The sequence below is a fragment of the Labrus bergylta genome, chromosome 3 (assembly GCF_963930695.1).
Source record: "Labrus bergylta chromosome 3, fLabBer1.1, whole genome shotgun sequence".
Lineage (NCBI taxonomy): Eukaryota > Metazoa > Chordata > Actinopteri > Labriformes > Labridae > Labrus > Labrus bergylta.
In genome coordinates this window covers 19,578,686-19,601,025 of record NC_089197.1, presented here as the reverse complement: position 1 = coordinate 19,601,025, position 22,340 = coordinate 19,578,686, and the positions used below count along the sequence as shown (strand labels likewise).

At 40.6% G+C, this 22,340-nt stretch overlaps 2 protein-coding genes across 4 annotated transcripts in view; both read left to right on the top strand.

Annotated features, from left to right (window-relative positions):
* fam189a1 (family with sequence similarity 189 member A1) overlaps positions 1-9,795 on the top strand; it is a 79,069-nt gene extending 69,274 nt beyond the window's left edge. For both annotated transcript variants that reach the window (XM_020632551.3, XM_020632552.3), the window contains exons 5-12: positions 407-514; positions 2,745-2,905; positions 4,427-4,562; positions 5,509-5,587; positions 5,677-6,453; positions 6,745-6,816; positions 7,782-8,104; positions 8,977-9,795. In XM_020632551.3, the coding sequence (XP_020488207.1) occupies positions 407-514; positions 2,745-2,905; positions 4,427-4,562; positions 5,509-5,587; positions 5,677-6,453; positions 6,745-6,816; positions 7,782-8,104; positions 8,977-9,174 (1,854 nt within the window). In that variant the 3' untranslated portion in view covers positions 9,175-9,795. The remainder of the gene's footprint in view (positions 1-406; positions 515-2,744; positions 2,906-4,426; positions 4,563-5,508; positions 5,588-5,676; positions 6,454-6,744; positions 6,817-7,781; positions 8,105-8,976) is intronic.
* A 1,130-nt stretch (positions 9,796-10,925) lies between these two features.
* On the top strand, positions 10,926-22,083 carry golm2 (golgi membrane protein 2). 2 transcript variants are annotated; one of them, XM_020632517.3, is made up of 10 exons: positions 10,926-12,010; positions 15,344-15,398; positions 15,546-15,648; positions 15,996-16,086; positions 16,342-16,465; positions 16,684-16,767; positions 17,296-17,571; positions 17,913-18,050; positions 19,827-19,994; positions 21,051-22,083. In XM_020632517.3, the coding sequence occupies exons 1-10, from the start codon at positions 11,684-11,686 to the stop codon at positions 21,125-21,127; spliced, it is 1,443 nt and encodes a 480-aa protein (XP_020488173.1). In that variant the 5' UTR covers positions 10,926-11,683; the 3' UTR covers positions 21,128-22,083. The 2 variants fall into 2 exon arrangements, with proteins under 2 accessions (XP_020488173.1, XP_020488174.1); XM_020632518.3 differs by lacking the exon at positions 19,827-19,994 and having other exon boundaries at positions 10,927-12,010.
* Positions 22,084-22,340: the final 257 nt, after the last annotated feature.

The window sequence follows — 22,340 nt, the reverse complement described above, 5'->3', positions numbered from 1 at the left end:
TAAAACTGGAGCCTCAACACAAACACCATAATGTGACGTTAGACACTGACAGTAGTCTTCTCTCTGTTTCGGGGTGCTAGTATTTCACATGCAAGTATTTTTATTTTTGCTGACAGATTCAATACAGATTATGCTGCTCACAGCTTTGCCAGAGTGTGAATGTGAATATGTTAAACCTTGGATGTTTAAGAGATTATCGTGTATTGAATTTGTTTGCCAGTCTTGCATGCGCAGATATATATTTTCCTGCATTTAATCTTTTTTTTAATGTATTTATGTATAAAAACGTTTTTCTCTTCCTCTCTCTTTTTTTGCACCATTGTAATTTCTCTCTTTTTTTTCACACCACTCCTCCAATTGTTTTGTCCCTCTAACCGTGTCCTCCTCTCCCCCTCCTCTCCTTTAGGAGCTGCTGTTCAGCGTGTGTGCCCTTAACGTCATCTCCACCATTGTGTGTGCTCTGGCCACAGCCATGTGCTGTATGCAGATGGTCTCCACTGATGTGCTGCAGATGGTGAGTGTGTGCAGATGGCAACAATAGCTGACTTTATTTTCTTTACATTGACCACCCTGCTGTTAAAAAAAATAATACATTCTTAGTCTGAAGATCCTTATCATCAGTTTGGGTAAACACAAGCAGCACAGGAATGACGTGCCAACCTTTATCCATTTTAAGATAGTGGAGAAAAATGTCTGAGCTTTTGTTGAATCATCCTTTTTTGGTTTCAACAATATAATGCAAACACATACTGTGAAGGTCAATAGCCACATAACCCTATTCAGTTTCCTGCTGCATCTCAAATTTAAGACAGATTTTGGAAACAACAGCTTAGCCTCTCACTGGATTTTTTTTCCTCATGTACAATGTGCTCAGTATGACCCTCTTTTTTCATTTAATGTGGAACAATGAAACTATTACCAACAGCTAAATGCTTTCAGTCATGAGGGAAATTAGCATGGCCAAGCTCCCTTTGTGTTTCACACCAGCAGTAGTTATTTCCTGCTTCCATAAACACATCAACAACAGGAAATGTAGAGCAACACTGCAAACGTGACACCAAATATAAACTAGCTTTTCAGGAATATCTAATGCAGGAACCTTTTACACATTTTATGACCTGTGCTGTAAATTCTGCTCATGCTGAAATGCGTCAGGATGTTAAAACAGATGCTCTTAGCTGGATGTGATGCTTGGTCTGATAAAAGGTTGAAGTGGCAGGAAATCATTGGTGATCTCAGCTGTATAGGGGATAGTAAAATGAATTAAGTTTAACTAAAATTTACATTAGTGAACTACACATGTGAGTCACAAGTCCTCAAATATTCATATATAAATGAGAGCTGGCCAAATAAAACCAGGATGTATCCTTACTCGATTCTCATTAGTTTTTCTTTAAAGGTCACATATTATACTCCTTTCAACAAGTTTAGATAGGTCTAATGTCTGTGAAGATTCTTGCCAGAAATTCACTCCGATCCTGTTTTTTATCATGTCTATAGACCCCTCTATTTCAGCCCTGCTCAGAACAGGCTGTTTCTGTGTCTGTAGCTTTAAATGCAAGTAAGCCGTGTTCGCCACGCTTGGGTGGCTTGGGCTTTCTTTCACCATGTCCTATTGTAGATGGTGGAAAGGCAGACTCAGAGGGCAGAACAAACACCTAGCTGTGGGAGTGTCACCCACCTGGAGGATGGGTTACTGCCCTTTGTGATGTCACAATGGTTCATCTCAGTTCAGACCTTTAAATATATAATATGAAAACAAGTGTATGAACAGTGACTGCGACCTGAATTAACTTGTTTAATCCCTGGTTAAGGAGCAGAGGAGTTATTTATCTTTCATATGTGTGACTAGTGAACAAAAGACACATAGATGACAACAAAACAAAAACTAATTCATCTGAAGCTTTTTTTTTTCTTAACAGTAATTAGAAATAGGACTGTGACTTCATTTAAATGTTAACATTAGGACGACATTCACACTGGTCCCTATCACTAACTTTACATATTTAAAGCTGTGTGTACACATCCAAGTCAACTCAGGTCTTATCTGTAAACTGCTCTAAGTGCATTTTTGATTTAATACATTCATGATTCATTCATTATAGTGATTCACTTTTTATACTCTCTTATGGCAAGTAATATGCATTATTTTTTTTATCATCTATTCAATTTGTTTGTTTATAATTAAACTGTTCTTACCCCCTCATGAATAAATGTAAATATAAAACTTCCTGATGAACAGAAACTACAAAACCAACATGCAGATCTTCAGATAAAAACTTCTATGAAATGAAGCCAATGAAAGTGGAGACAGTTAATTGTTGATTCACAGAGAGATTAGGCAAAACAAGCTTACTGTATTTGTAGATCTCCCGTTATGAAGCGCTTTACAAAAGATAGAAGAGTATAAAGAAAAGATCCATTTCAGAACCACAGAGCAATATAGAATACCATTTAAAGTTAGAAAAAAAAAAGACAAGAAATATGATTAAGCAGAATCAATCAATAGAATAATGTAAAGGTGAAAGCCACTGTCTCGCTGTCTCATAGAGCTTTAAATTACCAACACAACAGATGTGGATAATAGCAATAACTGCCTCAAATCACAGAGGAGACGTGCTGTAAAAATACACACGCGCACAGTCATGTCTCCCTTGATAACTTTCACTCTTAAATAATGAATAAATAATTCAGTACTTTGTGTACTTAAGATCTGTAAGGGTTGTTTTTATGCTGTGTTTCAGTTTATGCCGCACCGATCGCGAGCCCTCAATGCGGACTGTATGACCCCCCATGGAACCATCCTCCACCAAACACTGGACTTTGATGAGTTTATTCCTCCCATTCCTCCTCCACCGTACTACCCCCCAGAGTACACCTGCACCCCCTCAATGGACGGACAGAGGTGAGACACACAATACTGATCGTCAGAACTGGAACTTTGTGTTCCCAGTGCAGTCATCTCTGGTGGCTAAGTGTCTTCTGGGATATGTGGATAAATTCAGTTAAAACACAATAATATATGTTTTCCTTATTTAGCTAAGAAGTATAGTCCTAAGTGTTGGCCAGATTATAATAATACACACAATATAACTTGTAAACTCTTGACATTGTATCATTTACTTTACTTTATGGGTTATGAGTCAGTTTTCTAATTTTTATTACAGACCAAATACAAAACAACACAATTAGCTAATTTATTCATTTGTAGAATCTAACACAATAATGATCCAAATCACGAGTGGCGTCAAATCAACGTGCAAAGACAAACACCTTTAACAAACCAGAAATCATAACATTTCTTATATTGAGTCCAGCAGAAACTGACATAGACTGAGATAATTCATGGTGAAACGGAGTATAACAGATCTCCTTTCATGTTCCATATTGATCATTTTGTATCTTTATTATATTTGTAATATTTGTATGGCTGTCCGTTGTTTGTCTGGACCTCTGATAATAGTGCGGTTTCCTGTCTTGGCCAGGACACTCTTGAAAAAGAGTGTTAAATAAAAATAAAATAAAATAGGTCAGCGCTCCCAGGAGGACATACACTAAACACACTAAACAAGTAGCTAGAATCATTTGGAAGTAGCTGAAAAGCAGAAAAACTTGAAGATCTCTTTAAAGGTATTGCACCGTAAGTGAACTGCTTTAACTTCCTGTTACATGGAGATATACTGATGTCAAATGCAAAATTCCAATCCAAAAACAAATCATATCCACAAGAAAAAGCAGAGTGTGTATCTGTATCCATCTGAGGTTGACCATCAAATGTTTTATTATCATCTCGCCACAGCCCATTCAGCAGCTGTGACATCCCCGATCCTCAGCTGGTCCGAGAGGTCACACACCCCTCCCTCATCACAGCCTCCATTTTACCCATCTTGCAGGAGAGAGTGCTGTTGATGTAGCTATTTGGCAGGAAGCCACATGTGTTTCTCAATTATGCCATAAATATCAACAAGGCATATGAAGCATTTATGGTGTCCCTGCCCGAGGCCAGGGATGTGTCATGACATCATGATGCCACTGATGATTGGTGGAGCTCTCAGGCTGTATTTCATGCCCGCCCACTTTAGAGGAGAATAGGGTTGTAATTAAAAGATATGAGTGCATGCATGGCTGCTTGTTCTTAATTGACACCAAATGAAACGGTGGAGGTGCTCATAGAATTGTACACTAAACCAGTATATTAACTGTTTTTTAGGGAAAAGAGGAGAATTTCATCCTTTCATTTGTAAAGGTTTTATTAATAGGATGGATAATATAGGATTAATAGGATGTATTCATACCCTTTGATCCAGTTTCCTAAACTCTCCCATTTGGGACTTGTTCAGTCTGCTCTTTACACTCTTTTTATTCCAGTTATTAATATGGTTTTCTTATTGTTTGGGTTGAACATCTGCTGTTTTCCCCCTGACAGAGGCCTGCACCTAGACTTTCCCCATTCTCCCTTCAGTGCCATCTATGGGGTTCCCATCAACAGCCCCGGAACTCTGTACCCAACCGACCTGCCTCCTCCGTATGAGTCTGTCGTGGGACAGACTCCTGCCAGCCAGGTGAGAACAATCGGGTGGCTCTAATAAACAACAACAGAGTCCTTAAAAACAACGCTGTCCCCACAGTCCTCCTAGCAGCGTAACACTACCAAAAGCACAAGACTACAGCTATGTTAAATAGAAGCTAACATAATGGACAGCTAAGGCTTTTGGGAATGTCGTTAGTTTTGTTAATATGTGGTCATAAACCAAAGTAGTGGTGACATATGATAGTATAGCTTTAATAAAGGTACTTTATTAAATCTCCATGTTTCAGTATAAAAGTTAACCAACCCAACATATTTGTCAGACGCTCTTCTTTTTCTCCAAGTGTTGGCATTATTTTACTTTTAATAGAGGTACTTCTAATAAGTTTATCTTGTGTCTTTTTTTGAAATGTTGCCCGCAAATATTTCAGGCAAAAATAACATCATCTGCTGTTTTTGACTTATTCAGGGGTTCTCCCAGGACTGTCAAGTTGAACTGTACAGAGATTTCTATTGTGGTCCTCAAATAGAAATCAGCTGAAGGTTTTTTTCACCTGCGATAGCATAGCAGCGGTTGCTGTCAATACATACTGGAAGAGGGAAGTGATAGATTGATTGTGTGAGGAAAACAAATCTTTGGACATAAGAGACCCAGTTGATGATTTAAGGCCAGATATGTAAAGCTTTCTGATCACATATTGCCTTATACTGAACCTTTGCCAGTTTGTTTTTCTAATTTAAGCTTCTTATACAGCCAAACATGATAGTCCTCAATCCTCTGCTCACCAGCCTTTCAATTGAGACATTTCTGTTAGTATGCAGTAGTATAAGAGCTCCCTCCACAGGTCAAACTGTGCTGTTGCAGGTTCAGCACCTCACCTTTTTTCTAGCATGGACAGATACAACTTCTCAACCTATTTTGTTGCATTTAATCACAGCTTTTACATTGTCCATGTCCCCTGATGGTTTCCTCTTTATAGGTCACCACCAGCAACGAGCAGCAGGCCACTGAATCCAGTCTATGTGAGAGAAACACCATGGCAGGACTGAGCACTCAGGGTAAACACAGCCGTATCTCTGCAGAGGACTGTTGCATTTCTTTTTCTACTAGTTGTCATCCTGATGATCATTTTGTCTCCTTTTGTCAGCTTCGGTGGACAGTGCCTCACTGATGGTGTCAGAGGTGGCTGATCAGGACCAGACCTGCTCCTCAGAGGACTTGTGCTCCCTGGAGGTCCAGGGTTCTGACTCCTCTCCTTATGACACACACCACACGACCAACATCAATGGAAGCTGCCCCAGCTTGGAACTTTGCACACGTGGTACCTCACGCTGCCATCGTAGCTTACCCAACACCGACGCTCGCCCAAGTGACACAGGATACAGCGAGTCCTCACACACCCAGGATTCTCTGGAGCGCTCCCCAGACTGGTCCTCAGAAAACTACAGCAACCTGGAGGACTCTACAGAGAACACACATCCATGTGAGGACCTCAGGGCTTCGATGCACATATGTGACGAGCTTGCGTCAGCCAAACATTTACCAGAGGAGCCACCTAAAGCGTCCACACACTCCCTCATTAAAGCACGCATGATGAGCCGCAAGCTCACTCTCCCTGTCACTCTCCCCCCACCTCCTCAGCCCTGCTCCCCCACCTCTGTAGCCTCCTCTGGGGGAACTTCAGCCATCAGCCCTATGGCGCCTTCTCCCTCCCCTTCCCCTCCGAGCAGGCTGCGCGGCCCCAGGCTGTGCTTCAGTGTTTGGTCACCCTCTTCTACATCACAACCTCCCTCTACCTCAGCTCAAAGTGGCTTCTCGCCCTCGGAGAAGCCGCGGGGGCTCCGGGCAGCCAGGAGGTACCGAAAACTGGCACGCATTGTCCGCTCCACCAGCGACCCCATCTCCTGCTCCTCTACGACAGGACGTGAGTGCAACACAAGTGTAAATATTACTGTTACTCGAGTGATACGCTTGTTAGAGTTCAAACAGTTATCCAACTGATACATCATTCATCTGTTCCCTATGAATACAATATTGAGCACATTTGTATTTCTGACATTAGAATTACTAAATGCATCAAACAAGAAAATATTCAGCAGATTCATTGGTAATGAAATGAATCATCAGTAGCAGCATTGAGCTGTGGTGGATGACTAACCAGGAACATTTGAGGCTTTTTGTTGCTCAACACAAACTTTCTTGTCTCCCTCTACAGGAGACATCTTAAGCTGTGCTTCTGCAAATAACCCTCCTGCAGAAGAGTCAACTCATGCTTCACCAGAGCAAGGTAATGACACAGAAATAATATACATGTAATGTAAGGAAATGTGCTTCTTACCATTATTCACTTCCTATTTGGCAATATATTATTATATTTATAAGAGACAACAAGAGCTCAAGGACAAGCTGCATCTGGCAGAAAAGAGAAGATTTATTCTAAAAACTTTTTTATTTGATTTTTATTTTTCCATAAACTATAGAATTAAATATTTATTTAATTAAAAGCTATTTTGAAGCCAAATAATTTGTTTAAAACCAAATCCAGCCAATTTGATTATTTAAGATATTACATTGTCACAAAACTGCACGCAAAGAACTCCTCTGCATATTTTTACTGGAGGCATTTTTACATATGCACTCCTGAGAATATCTAGATCGTTTCATGAGTACTGCTCTGGAGATTCTTCTGACCTTGCTGTTCACATAGGCGCATCACAGCGGGAGACTATCCCTTTCAGAGCAGTGTTTCCCCTACCATAATATTAGGGGGGCGGCCCGCCTTTATATCAATGCTATGTGTAGTCCAATGGAATGACAACATCCACAAAAGAGTGGGGAACAACATTGGTGAACAGAAAACGTAATGCAGCCTGTTAATTACATTCACAGAGATCATAGTGGTCGTGTATATATACAGTCTATGCACCATGCAGCAGTCATACAGCATATAAACGTAACTCCCCCCTCCTATTGGCCCGAGGTGAATTCTCAGGAGCATGTCCTGCTGCATTCTCACATGAGCTCACTCAGACCTGCTGCGGAAAAAATACTAGGGGTCTGGAAGGAGAAACTCCGAGTGAAAAAATGTGGCTGTTTGCGTTCACATATACAGCTCCTCCTGGAAATATCCTGGGTTTTTCAGGAGATTTCTGCAAGTGTGAAAGTCCTAATAGTGGGTTTTATATGAATTTGTTTTCACATGATGTATTTTATTTGATAGATTTTAACAAATCTTCTCTCTTTCGTCTTCAGAGCCAACAAATGTTTCAACAGACATAGTTGCAGGTAAACCCAGTCACATATCTGTCAGGAAGCAGCAAAAAGAGGGCAGGAAAGTTGACATCCACCTTAAACCGAGAGCCCTGCACACACACTCCTCCCACGAACGCCCACACTCCCTGGCTGATCTCAAGATGTACAAAGACACCAAAATCCTGGTGGCAAAGTTCCTGGAGCATTCCAGCTGCAGTCTACCTCCTGAAGTCCAGCAGGTCGTCAACAACATCAAGTGTGTCATCAAGTCAGATGAGAAACACATGGAGGAGGCCATTTTTAGTGCCAATGTCATAGATCAGGTAACAGAATTAGAATGTTTATCTATCCAGTTGTGAAGTTCAACTGAAAGGCAGCAGAGGTTTTATTTCTGGTTTTAATTATTAGCCCTAGCATTAAAGTAAAGCTCATCATAGACCCAAACACATACCAGTAAGAAATGTCATGTCTGAGAAGCATACCTGCAGCTAGCAGCTAGCATGTCAACATGGTTGTTCCACAATTATAAGCATGCTGATGTTCAGTGAGCTGAGCTGGTCTGCATGTTAATGACCTGGTTTTTAAGTGACGTAAGTTTCTCTGATAAAGAATACTATTCACAGAACAGCTATGTTGGGGCTATGCCAGGAAACAAGTTAGCACGGCAGCCTTGAAATGGTTTACATAGTCATCAAAGAAAGTGCAGCTTTCAAACGATGCACAGCATTAGTTATACACACAGCAGTTGTGTACACAACCATGCGTTTAAGAAAACACCTCTTGCACAGCACGGGGCCTGCGGGTGATCGATTTCTAAAAGGTTTAAAAATATATATATATATTTGATGCATTATACTCAATTAATGCTTTTCTACCCAAATGGACGAAGCACATTACAAGATAGGCAGAGGGCTGCCATTCAGGAGTAAATTAACCAAATGAATCCTGCAGAAGTTTGTACAGAAATGAATAGATGGGAACCAAACTGACAACCATTCAAATAGTCACCCACCTGCTCTACTTCCTGGCCACAGCTATGCCTGTGTGTTGCTGATTCACATGTTGTATAATAAAACCTAATTCATTCATTTGAGTTTTACTTAACAGTGTTACTGACCCTTTTTATAACATAAAAAACAAACAGATAAGTAATCAATATCACGCCATAATTCTTTGCTAATTTCCTGGTGCACAGGTGATGACTCAGGGCATCAGTGGCAGTCCCAGGAAGCGGGGTCACGAGGATCTTCACCTTCAAAGCTGTGGTGCTTTGAGTTCGTCCCCTTCCATGCGCCGTCCAAAACACCTCCAACAAACAAACAGCGGCTCCGCCAACCTCCCGGACTCCCCCTCTTCTGAACAGAGCCTTGAGTGCAGAGAAACCATTCTCTGACCACTCTCCCTACTAGGACTTGGATCAAAGCTCTGAGGGCATTTCACCATGCGGGTGCTGCAGCCAGGCTGTGCAGCAGATGTCTGTAGAGTAATTAATAACTCGCAAAGCATTGAAAGATATCTGTTTTTCTAAATGTGACTGCAGCACAGGCAACCTGAAATGATCTCAAACTGTATCTCCTAGTGCCCTGTGAGACTGTGCCAAGTCATCAGCAGAAATGGTAGCAAACTCAGACTGAGCCTGTCGGTGTCTGTAGTGGCTTCTTTCTCATCACAAAAACAAAAGAATGTTTCTCCCTCAGGGGATCTTTTCTACTCAGTTTCATCTCTTCAACAAAAAAAAGAAACAAATACACAGCTGATCTGTCACTGAGAGACAACGGAGATTGTGTTATCAGTATTCCCCTTGTCCTCATAAGAAGCAGAAAGAAATATGTTTGTATTAAACTGTTATCTGACCAAACTGGGCATTACAAGCCATTGTTTGCAGACTTTGTGGCGCTCGGTTGGTGAATATTTTGTGGTGCCGATGGTTCAAGAACTTCACAGATGTGGATTATTTAACTTACCTCATTGTGTTACAATTCTTATCAGTGTTACAATAAAACATGAGTTTGTATGTTGTGGTTGATGTTCTTATTCCATCAATGTTGCTGCGTCTTGTATGTCAACTGCCTGCAGAGGACAGCGTCATGAACAGCTGATCACTTCAACCAAGGCTGACCAAAATATGACAAACACTGGATATACAATTGCGTAGCCATAGTAACTTTAAATTTGTGCTTTTTTAGTTCACAACTATTTCATTATTTTCTCCATACCAGGGCTGCATTTAAGTTATTGTTTGTGATTGATCCATGCAGAACTAAAATAAAAATAAAAACTTTCATAGGCTGCTTGATTCCCTGTAAATAAGTCAAATCCGCTTTAAGATAGTTATTAGGCCAGTTTGTCTTCATGATGCATTCAAACCAAGCATTGGTTCTCACCACCTGGATTTCAATTTAGTCTAAGCACAGAATCAAAGCTTAAGATTGCTAACGATAATTTAGGAAGAAGTGTTAAAATAACTATTTTAGGAAGACTTAACTCATTGCCCGTTTGCAAAAATACATACCAATGCCATTAGATTGTATAAGAACAGACATCATGTGGGCCAGCTTTCATTCTTTATTTTTTTTATTTCAAAATCTTTCAGTTTCATCTTCATTAGATGGTTAACATGACAGGGTGTTTAGTTAGGAGATAAAGGTATGGTATGTACAGAAGGTGTAATATATTTAGTGGAAGTAAATGATCTATACATTCGTGTGATTTTATTTTCAACACTCGCACACTTTTTTTTTTTTTTTTTTTTTTCACGGAGCCGTACTTTATTACCTAATTATGAATGAATAATTAAATCATGTCCTTATTTTTAAGTACATCTGTAAAATGTTCTTCCATTCAGATATGTTTCCTGTCTCTGGTTACTTTTACCAAAACATTAGACCTCATGTCTTTAAACATGTTTATTGCCTTCAGCGTGGGTGGTGGATTTTCAATTCTTGTTTTAACACGTAGTTGTGGTAATCACACCTACAGACTACGAATAGCTGCTTGACGTGCGTATGCCAAGCATAGATTGTAAATATTATTAATATTATGCCAAGCTTTCTTTGTACTCATTTGTATTTTTTTTTTGTGCTTTTATTTTGAAATGTGTTTGAGACTCGGTGACAGAGAGCGGAAGTGTCACGGATTGACGAACAATAGCTTCACAAAACGCAGAATTCATGTTTTGGGAGGTAGTGAATTGTGTAGACTGACACAAAGCAAAGGGTCATTTGTGCTTTATTTTATTTTTTATTTGTTTAAGTTATATCACCAGGATTCCGTCCTCCTTCGCAAGAAGAAACAATATATATATATATTTTTGTTTTGTTATTTAACAGCTGCCAGGTGTCGCATCTGAACGACGCTAGCTGGTGTGAATCTGTTAGCAGAGCAGCGTTAATGTTCATGTCGGGATCCAAAATCATCAGTGGTCGTGTTCAACGATAATGTGATTCAGTGAGCTCCAGTCGTGAGTGTATGCGATCTACCTGGGCTTGTCGGAAAACCCTTGAATGAGCTGAAGGCTAACGTGGTTGCGTGACTTGTATCTTGCACCTCCTCGCTGCCCCTGTAGCTGTCCACGTCTCATCTCCTGTGTTAACCAGCTGAGCTAGGCCACGTCCCTGCGGGCGTATTTCATCCAACCTACCGCACTGACATTGGACGAGTCTCAGAGACGATGCCTTGTGTGCGGAAGGAGGAAGGACAGTAAAGATCAGAAGAAACGTGGGGAAAAGTCTGATCATTCATGACTGTCAGCGTGAGTAGTGTAGTGATTGCCTTTCTGCACGGTTGCCGCATATTCTCGGCATGTCACGTAGACGGATGTGTTGTGCAGCGGGAGAAGACTTCCACTGAGCTCTGTAGGTTGCGGTAACAGCCTGAGGTGACTGACATTTTTGCATTAGAAAATGATTGGGTTTGGTGCAAACCGACGGGGAGGCCGCCTGCCGTCCTTCATCCTCATCTTCTTGATGGTCGTCATCGCCATACTGTCTTTCAATTACTGGACGGTGTCCAACAGGCACGGTCGCCTGCTCGATGAGCTGGCGGAGGTGCAGACGCAGGTGAAGCGCACGGACGCGGCGCGCAGCCGGCTGGAGAAGCGCAACTCGGAGCTGATGGTGCAGGTGGACACTCACAGAAAGCAGATCGACCAGAAGGATGGAGATTACAGCGTCCTGGAGGGCAAGATACAGGCCAGGGAGGGCCTCATCAAAAAGTGTACTGATGAAAAGGTACGGTCGCAATTTCGGATCCAAGCCCAACTCTGGTGTAATAAAGTTGAATCTCTCTTTAATTACTAAGCAAGTACCAGCACTCAGGGAGAAGTGGTCACAGGGTACACGTTGCACTACAAGCAGAGATGGCTAACCAGTCTCTGTTAAACTATATTGAGGTGTTAGTGGGGTTTTTTTACACTCACTTCCCTCTATTATTTGGGTGTCTATATTTCTGCTATGGTTAGGAAATGCTCTCATACAACATTCATTGTTCCCTGAGAGGAAATAGTTATTGGGATCCCATGACAAGACATGTTGTGTACCTCACAAAGCGTGTTAGGTCAGTTACCCTACCCTACCATACCATACCGTACCTTAGTGCAGTTAAATGATTTTAATAGCTTTTAATCGCTCCACCCAGCCACATGTTAGATGGAGCAAAGCCAACGTAATTGTTTCTCGATTCATTCAACTCGTCACAACTCGTAGCTCTCTCAAGAGTTTTAATGTAATGTTCACTTCTTGTCATTCAAAAGTACATGCTTCTTTTTGTCTCTGTAACTCAGAGGGACATGTTTTATATTCAAGGGAAGAAATACTTTTGGTTGATTTGTTTTGAACTCTGCAGTAATAAACCAAGAGGAGATTTATCATTTTAGATTCCACACGATGCTGATTATGTGGTAGACTTAACAATGAGTTCAGTTTTCCTCTGGCCTTTGGCTTTAAATCAAATCAACCCAAATAATAATTAATCACAATTTCAAAGGTATGGTCATATATCAAAGAAGATAACAAATGTAAACGTTCTAACGCTGTATTGATGCCATGTCGATTTATTTTATTAGCAAACTTTTTCATTTGAGTTGGGCTTTTATGTATTCACTGACTGATGGTGTCCTGTTGTCTGTGGGCTCCAAAAGGCGACTCCCACCTCTTGTCTGTTGCAGCGGAGCAGCCAGTTCAGTGAGTTGTGTGTCCAGCTGCCCTGAGAGACATTTGGACAACAGATGGGAAGGAGGTTCTCCTGTCATTTGCATCTAGTCTTTCATGGCTGTTGATCATTGACTGGCACACATTGGTTTAGCTTATATGTGAATCCTAATGACTGCAACGTCCGTAGGACTGCATTAGGACACATTTTAACCCACAAGTGTGGGACGGAAACAAAAACAACAAACAAAGAGCACACTCGACAGTAAACACAGTTAAAGGTTCATGACCGCAACAAGACTAGAAAGAAACAAAAAAGTATGCACACAAATGTCCTTTAGGTTTAGGTGGGACGGAAACAAAACATGACTTACTGCTTGTCTCCAAGTTTCCAGATATATGTTGTGGGAGAAAGAATAAGCAGGTTTGAACACAAGAACTGAACATCTATTTGTATAAAAATGATTCTAGATGATTTCATCAATAAGAGTCGAGCTCTCCGCCTAATGGGGATGCATTCCAAATGACTTCCAACTTGGAAACTTTTCTCCTGCTGATCATCACACACTGTTACTTTGTCAAAATCTCTTTACTGTAGCCAAATCAGATCTTAGCAAAACAATGGCCCTGGTACAGTTAGCTCTTTGTTAAGTTGCCTGTAAAGCTGGCACGGTCTGAAAATGACACAGTTTACATTTGAATTCTTAACGTGTGTGCATCATTTTATCACATAGAAATCTGTCTTGGTGGCTCAGTAGTTTGTAAAACATTTTATACTACCATCTATAGCTTGAGCATTTCCTTGTTGTTGAGGTGTGAATGTTGGAAGTGTTTAGAGTATGACTTTTTAGAAGTGACGTCTGTATTTGGCTCCCTGCTTCCCTTATCAGTAAAGACGTGTTGATAAGCAGAAGTTACACTCCTTTCTTTATTCAACAGCCCAACCCTCGATCAACAGACACATCCTACTTGTTGTAAAGGGCCTGCAATGCAGAGAAAATGGTGACATTTGAGTTTTAACTGGCTTCCACACAGTACAGTAAATTTGGCTTTGAAGAGCAGCAATTAATCATGGCAGTTTTTAGTTCTTCACGCAGTCTGTAAACTGGGTTTGTGTCCAGCTGGTTTAAGTAGTTTGAAGGGGTGACAGGATGAAATCATCAGTCTTAACACAGTGAGCATTTGATTCTGAATTTCCATGCCACCCTTTCCTCACCGCCTCCTTTCTCGGTTTATTATACCTCATTGAGGAATGCACACATTCACAATAGATTAGAAGGGTCAACTTTTTAGGGAAAGGAGTAAAAAGAGTATAAAGATCTTTGTCGCTGTCATGAACAAGGCTCAATCCGCCACTTTCTCTGTTATTTCAGGATTCTGTTCGTCCTTGAAGTTCCACCAGAAATCCATGAATCCATGTTTATCTGTGTCTTGACAGAAAAGCAATTGTAAAATGTAAAAAAAAAAAAAGCTGCTAGCTTAGTTGAACCTTTTTGATACTTTGCTGTAGGTTGCGTCATTAAAAGTGTGGACAACTTCAAAGCTTTGTGAAGGACAAACTTTGTTTTAAAATTCTTTGAACTGAAGTCCAAGGTTCCTTTCCCTCTTCCTCCATCCTTACCTCACTTGCCTGCTCCCTCTTCCCCCCTCACAGGTGTTTGCATACAACTGAGAGTTTGATTAAAACTCACAGCAAAGAGCAGCCAGCAGTTTCATTGGATAATATGACAGAGATCATCAGTGTGAGCTGCAGGTAGAGATTCAGGGTTTACATCAGTCCTGCTTATGAGGAGCTCTCTCATTGGATTGTGTTCCAGTGTAAATCTAAATTGATTGAGATCTTTTCTTTTCTATAAACCATACCTATAATTTTGCTGAACAGGGTCAGCAACAACGCCTGCAGAAATGTCTTAATACGTCACTCCAGGTTTGACAAGGCAGGAACTTATTGCTGTGAAGCAGTTACTTAATTGCCTTGTTACACAACAGCAAGACAAACCTGTTCTGTGGGGTGGGGTGGGGGGGGGGACTTTCTGCTAATAAGAAAACTTTGTTTCACAGTTTAGTCAAATATGGCTCCATTGAGGGGGGGGGGGGACTTTCTGCTAATAAGAAAACTTTGTTTCACAGTTTAGTCAAATATGGCTCCATTGAGGGGGGGGGGGGACTTTCTGCTAATAAGAAAACTTTGTTTCACAGTTTAGTCAAATATGGCTCCATTGAGGGGGGGGGGGGGGGGGGACTTTCTGCTAATAAGAAAACCTTGTTTCACAGTTTAGGCAAATATGGCTCCATTGAGCAACTTTTAATAGACTAAACAAACTGGTTTTAGGGGTAGACTAGTCGAGTGGCATGTAGCTCTCCCTCAGGTGATTGGATCATCTTTAACTTTTTAATTGTTCTCTCTCTGTACAGATGAAGCTTCAGGGCGAAGCCACAGCCCAGATGACAGAAATCCAGAGGCTAAAAGGTAGGACACCATCTTTGTTTTACCACCAGGGGGAGCTATTAAACACACTGCCCTAATATCACAGTGGTTATTACTTAGACAGATAAGACATAGACCTTTCCTTAATAGATGTATTTGTGTGCATATTTGTGTGTGTGTGTGTAACAGAGCAGCTAACAGACCTGAAGCAGGAGTTCATGAAACAGGAAGAGCAGCTGAGAGAAGTGAAGAAAAACAGCACTACCTTGGAAAGAAAACTGGAGTATGAGAGGTTGGTCAAATCTTTACTTCTTCCTGTTGGGCTCCATTTGGGGTGATTATCTCTTGCTTTTTTATGATCATTAAAAGTTAGTGTTTAAAAATAAAATGTTTTATCATATCCAGGCAGCATTAGGGCATCGGTTAACCTATGTCTTTTTTTTCTGCGCATAAAACATGTAATCTCATTAAAAATAATTTATACTGAATGTTTTTTTTAAGAATAGATTTATACCTGGCTCACTGATCAGGTTTTCACGTTTACATTTTTGCCTGTTTGCACAGATCAGTTTTATAGTACACAGACAAAATGATGAAGGATCACAGGGTTGACATTTACAATGAATATCTGTGAACTAGTTTACAGTGTGGACGTCAGATTGCACAACTGAAGGACGAGTATGAAGAAACGAAGAAGGCGATGGAGGTGGAGGCAACAAAGCTTAGACAGGTATGTATCTACGTATAACAACCTCAACAAACATCCCTTGCATGTGTCTTTCTGTAACTGTGCTCTCTTGTACACATTGACTTCATGGAGCACTGCAGAATTAAGCATCGCAGGAATGTCTGATAGTAGCAGCCTAATTCAGTGAATTCCCCTCCTTCTATTCCTGTTACAGCTCTCCTCATCAGTAAGCAGACATTCTCCTACTCTCCAATCTTCCTGTGCTCATTCTTTCTTTCGCTTTTGACAAATTTACAGGGTGCAATAGACCGCCACAAGGGCGCAGGAGCAAGTAGACATGAAGATGGAGCACTAGGTGTGGACATGGAGGGAGAACGTCATACTGTGGCCAATCACCGACATGAGAGTCAAGATTTGAAAGGTACAATTTGTGGGACCTTGCCAACCAAAGAAAACTCACTCTTGGCTTTTCTTTGTTATAATTCTGTTTGATTACATGCTTAGCTTTTGGCTGTACTCAGTTTCATGTGTTTGCTGCCCCTGCTGATTAAATGCTGTTAGAGAGAGTTCAATTCACTGTAATTTTAGTTTTGTAAATCCATCCATTTCCTCAATCTCATCTCCTCTGCTCTGTTACAGATGAGATGGGTAAGCCTGGCAGCGATGCTGGCATGCCTGGTATTGAAGACAGTGAGGTGGGAAAAGTCGATGATGTGCAGTTTGGTATGCAATTATGTTCAACTTTCTAGAACTGTTTTTTTGGTTTACAAATCCCATGAGTTTATTAGTATGAAGATTGTGCATAACACATGTATATATTGGACTCATTCCTGAAGCTTTTAATGCAGAAAAGAGTCATTTAAAACATAGAAGGTGAGCCGCATGCTATTTTATGGATCAATAAGATTTAAAATATGGACTCATAAAACTTTGCTGCCACTATTTTGAACATGCAACTTGTAAAGGGGTGACACAATTCTACTTTGCTGATACAAACACATCAGAAAGAAGGAAATTGTTTTACACTGAAACCAAAACTGTAGAATTAAACTTACCAAAGGACTACAGGTTATACTGTGGCAGGGTCAGGGAACACCACTCCCCTATACCACGTAAATAGAAACTACTTTCATGGGATGTGGTTTCAGATGCTTACTGTATTTGTGTCCTTGTGAAAAATCAAACGCAATTATTTTCCAAAGGTGTCTCATGTACCAAGCGTTCTCAACCTGTTGCCACTGTCATCTCCAGCTTTAAAGAAACCAGCCATCACTCAGAAGCATGAAGACGCCCCTGAATCAGTTGTAGGAGCTGGTGCTGGACCCAGAGTTGGGGCAGCTGATGGCCCTGGGGCCCAGGCTTTATCTCTAGATGAGCCAAGGCTCCAGGACAGAGTGGAGACCCGTGGAAAGGCGGTTGCAGCCCCGGGCATTATGAAACAGGCGGACAAACCGATAGTATTTGAAGAAGACAACAAGGCAGGGATCAAGGCTGACGAGCTGGGGGAGCAGCAAAGACAAATACAAGGTACAGAATTCAAAACATCCATATTATAAGGATTCACTCAATTAAGGTTTTCTTTTCAGCTTTAATGTTTTCTGTAGTCTTTCATGTTTCAAATCTTAAGTAAACTGAGTTATAGAACAGATCATTTTACCATTCTGTTCATGACTTGTTGAATGTTTCTACAGTTTTCATTGATAAGTCAAAAAAAATCCACACATGCACTTAATATTTAAGTGGTTATAAAAAGACATCAGTTAGCCCTTGAATGAGAAATAGTCGTCATGTTGCGCAGTAGATAAAATATTATCTGTATTGGATTTTGGTCATAGACAGGAGAACTACAGTCTCTTTCTTTTTCTCAGTTCCTGATCATGTCAAGGGTGACGGAGAACACTTGAAGGCAATCCCTCTGCCTCCAAATCCTGCACAGGTGCCCAACCCCATCCAGCCTCATCAGGCCAAAGACCACGCTCAAGCAGAGCCAGTTCACCACCGCCAAAGTGAGCATTCACATCACACTGTGTAGGGTTCTTCCCTATCAATAGAGGTTGTTTTTAGAGGTTTTTTTATTAACCTGCTGATTTGGGATTGATTTATATCCGTCAGCTCTGCCTTTGTGCTTAGCTGCTGCCTCCCTTTGACCATTTGGATTTGTCCCATCACTAACAGGTTACACGCCTACATTTTTATGAAAGTCAGTACTACAAACAGAGTATTTGTTTGAATCAAAGTCGTGTCTGAGTATTACTCGGAGTGGTGTCAGGGAGCAGAGAGAGGGCTGAGTCGCAGAGCAGAGGAGACAAATGACACTCACCTGGCTCCCAGATGATCCTTTCCTGCTGCCTGGCTTCTGCTCTGCTCTGCTGCCTTCTCTCCCCCCTCTCTTCTCTGTCTTTATATGTTCTGTTCTTTCATCCCTCTCACACACACCCCTCACCCTCTGCAGCTCTGCTGCATAAAACACCTACTGTATTCAGTTCACGTCTTCAACTTGTCTTTCATGAAATCTTAAGCGTCTGGTTTCTTTTATATTTATATCCTATTACAGCAAATTAACAGCCGACACACACTAGATGTCTTGTTTAACGCAGGCTCTGGTGTTTACTAGACACTAGCAGCCAAAACACATAGCATGCGTCAATGCATCTCCAGTCCCCACCCAGCCCCGTTCTGATCATCGGTGCAATCTCAAATCTGTGTCAGAGATAGAGATTTAGAAGCAGGTAAACATTAGAATAAAAACACTCAGTTAAGATTGTTTACATCAAATAATCACGGTTTTTAAATAATATTGAAGCTCCTGTAATTTGTCAGGGAGCATATTTTTATAAACCTAAAATATTAGAAATGTTTGAGTTAGTCATTTGGAAGTCTTTTTGTTCAGTTTGAACACTGACGGTTTTTGTAGATGTATTATTCTACAATTCTTCAATTCACTTAGCAGACGCTTTTATCCAAAGCGATATACATCAGAGAGTAAGTACAACACTAATCCATTCATACACCACCACCACCGACGCAGCGGGAGCAATGTGGGGCTAAGTGTCTTTCCCAAGGACACATCGGACATGTTGCTCAGCTGGGGATCTTCCTACTCAGCTGGTGAATAGTTAGAAATAGTGTCAACCTTTCCATCTCCTGTGACACATTCATGTCCACAATGTTAAAGGAAAAGACTCCACATGTTGTTTTTTAACTACTTAGAGTTAAACAACTATTATTTTTAAACATGTAGAACGACTGCAATCCTCCTCCAGCATTTCTAAATTTAAATGGACATTTTAAACATGCCTCTATATTTAAAAATCCTTTCTATATATAATGCTGTTTAACAAGAAAACCACTAACTGTATCCATGACCTTCAGAAAAACATTTTGTTAAATCAACTCCTCTCACAGCATCCAAAAAAACTAAACCTCAATTTGGATTTACAGCAGATCTATTGTGTAATATGATTGGATCATACCGATGATTAAGACCGTATCTCAATCAGCCCACAACGCTGTCATGACCATAAAGAGTCGCTCAGTAGAGGGGACTCTTGTTTTCTCTTTGCTTTAAGTCCATGATGCTGTTACTCTTCAGACACACTTGTCTTCTTACTCAGCCACCTTGTATCCATTCCCTTCATCTCTTAACTTCTCTCATCCTCTACATCCCTTCACTCTTTTCCTTCATACATTCATGAAGCCACATTTCACCCATTCCTCTCATTTCCCTACAACTGCCTTCGCTTCCCTCCCTTCCTGATGAGGCCCTTCTCTGCCTCCTGCAGGCCGGTTCTTTGATGAGAACGAGTCCCCAGTAGATCCGCAACACGGCTCTAAGCTAGCGGACTACAATGGGGATGATGGGAACGTGGGTGAGTATGAGGCCGACAAGCAGGCCGAGCTGGCCTACAATGAGGAAGAGGATGGTGATGGTGGGGAGGAAGACGTTCAAGGTGAGCCAGGCCGTGGGACTGGACTGCCTGTCCAGATGTGTATCCACCATTCCTCCCTTGCTCCCACCCTCCACCCCTGACCTCCTGACTCCCCTCCCTGCATTTGTCCAGACAGTTAGAGTAGCTCACAGCACCCTGAGTTTGGTCCTAGAATCCATCAAATAATCCCTCTGGGTTGAAGCAGGACTACTCTGCTTGCAGTTCTTTAGTGCAATGCCTGAACTGTGTCGGCCATGTTTTTCATGTATAGACACAGTAACAATCATAGCATAGACTTGACCCATGAACTTATGGTTCTGTGAGAGTAATAGCGTACACATGTAGTGTTGTCTCTCTTGCCTGTGCCTCATTTTAGCTATAACACCTGTCTGTGCCCACCAACCATCTGACCCACATCCAGACCAGTAGACAAATATAGCTCTCTGTGTTTGTGAATGTGTCTGTGTTCTTCAATTATTCAAATGCATGCTTGTGTTCTTTTCACTGTTATAGTTTGCTTCTTCTTTAATATTGTAAAATGAGTTTTTGACTCGACGTTTGGAGCCTAATGTATTTGTTTTTATCCATTTTAAAATCCATTCCAGTCCATTTCAAAATATCATTTCAGTATTGATAGTACAGTTACAGTATGCCTGATTAATTTGTATCATATATATATTTGTTTTACTTATCAGTTGGTATACAGCCTTGTGTTGTGTGTGTGTGTATATATATATATATATAGTGACTATCAAGGAAGCTCAGATTGTGCAGAGAGATGTAGGAAGTGTTTCACACACTTCCTTTGGTGCACTTAAAAAAAAAAGATGAATGTAAAAACCCTTAAAGCTAAAAGTCAGACATGTATTACTTATACCAAAGTGTATCAAAAACAAAGGGGACAAAGTGATACCTCTGTCTGTATTTGTTTGAAACTCATGTGAGAATACATTTTTTTTCCCCAAGTTTTTCATGTAATTGAATTTAAAAAATGACTTCTTTTGTGACAGTAACTGAACTCCACTCCAGTGTCTATGACGTGATCTCTAATGTTTTGCGTTGCTTTCTTTTTTCCAGATGATGAGGATCGGGACATGCAGGGAGACCGGGCTGTGGATTACGGGAAAAGACATCAAGCCATTGACATTCTTTGAATGGAAACTCCTGCAGCTGTTACTCATTGAAAAAATATTCAAAACGTTCTCTAATCTCAAGGTCACTTGATGAAACATTTAGAACATCGATATGTTTAAGAAGTGTATCGGTTGCATCCTCAGTGTCATGGACTATTTTGACAACAGACATTGCAACTAATGACTTCTGAATTACGTAACATGAAGTAAAACAAAATCATGGGTTGTCTTTAGCTGCTGTTAATTTGCTAATGAGTCATGACAGTAGAGTTGATATCCTGTAGAATGACTGTTGAATTGTGTCATTTGATGACTGCCTCATTCATAAGAGAGTGGTCTAAAATGTCCTTGTTGATTCACATCTCAACTTTAAGGTCAAACCTTTGTTTTTGCTACTCTTCTTTTCAGGTTACTGTTGATTAATGTAGACAAACTCTTTTACTGAGGTGATTGTGAAAGACACTTATTTGGCATCCTGCCTTCTAACATACTTTTGGGACTCTAACACAGGAGATTTTTTTTTTCAAGTTGGGGATGCATTACAAATGCGAAGGACAATACTTAGGCCTATTAAATAATTTTTTGTTTTCTTTCTGACAGACACTACAAAGTGCTCCTCTTTCTTGTTTTCCTAATGATGCCATTGCATGCATTTGAACCTTTTTAATAATCAAAACTGAGCAGAATACTGAAGCTTAAGCAATACTTTAAAGCGTTGTTAATGTCCTCAACAGTGTGCAAAGATTAACCAAGCACACGTGAAACTGACTGACTGTACACATGCTTCCCGTTCATGAGGTCTCTTGTACATATTATAGTTGAACTGTTAAAATTTGTACCGAGGAAATATAATTCTTCACCTTTTGGGGGAAATCCATGAGCCTGAAATCAGGTGTGTTTATGCAGCCAGGGAAATTGATTTTCTTATTGAAAGGCACATGAATGTAATTTAATTGTATTAAAGGTGATGCTCCATGTTGTGTCTCAGTTGTGATGGTGCTTTAAAGCAACTAAACATGTAGAAATCATTTGTCATTAATGCTGAGGCTCACCTTTTCTTTTCAGTAATGACTAAATATCTGTTCATATAGAGCAAAAAAAAAAAACTGAATACTCCATCATTTCCTACTTGCCTGTTGTCCTTTTCACTTAATGCTTTGAGAGGGGTCAGAACAAGTGGTTGTGTTTGCAGAATGTGCCTGGTGTTTTCTGAGAGGTAAAGAAAGGGGGTGTG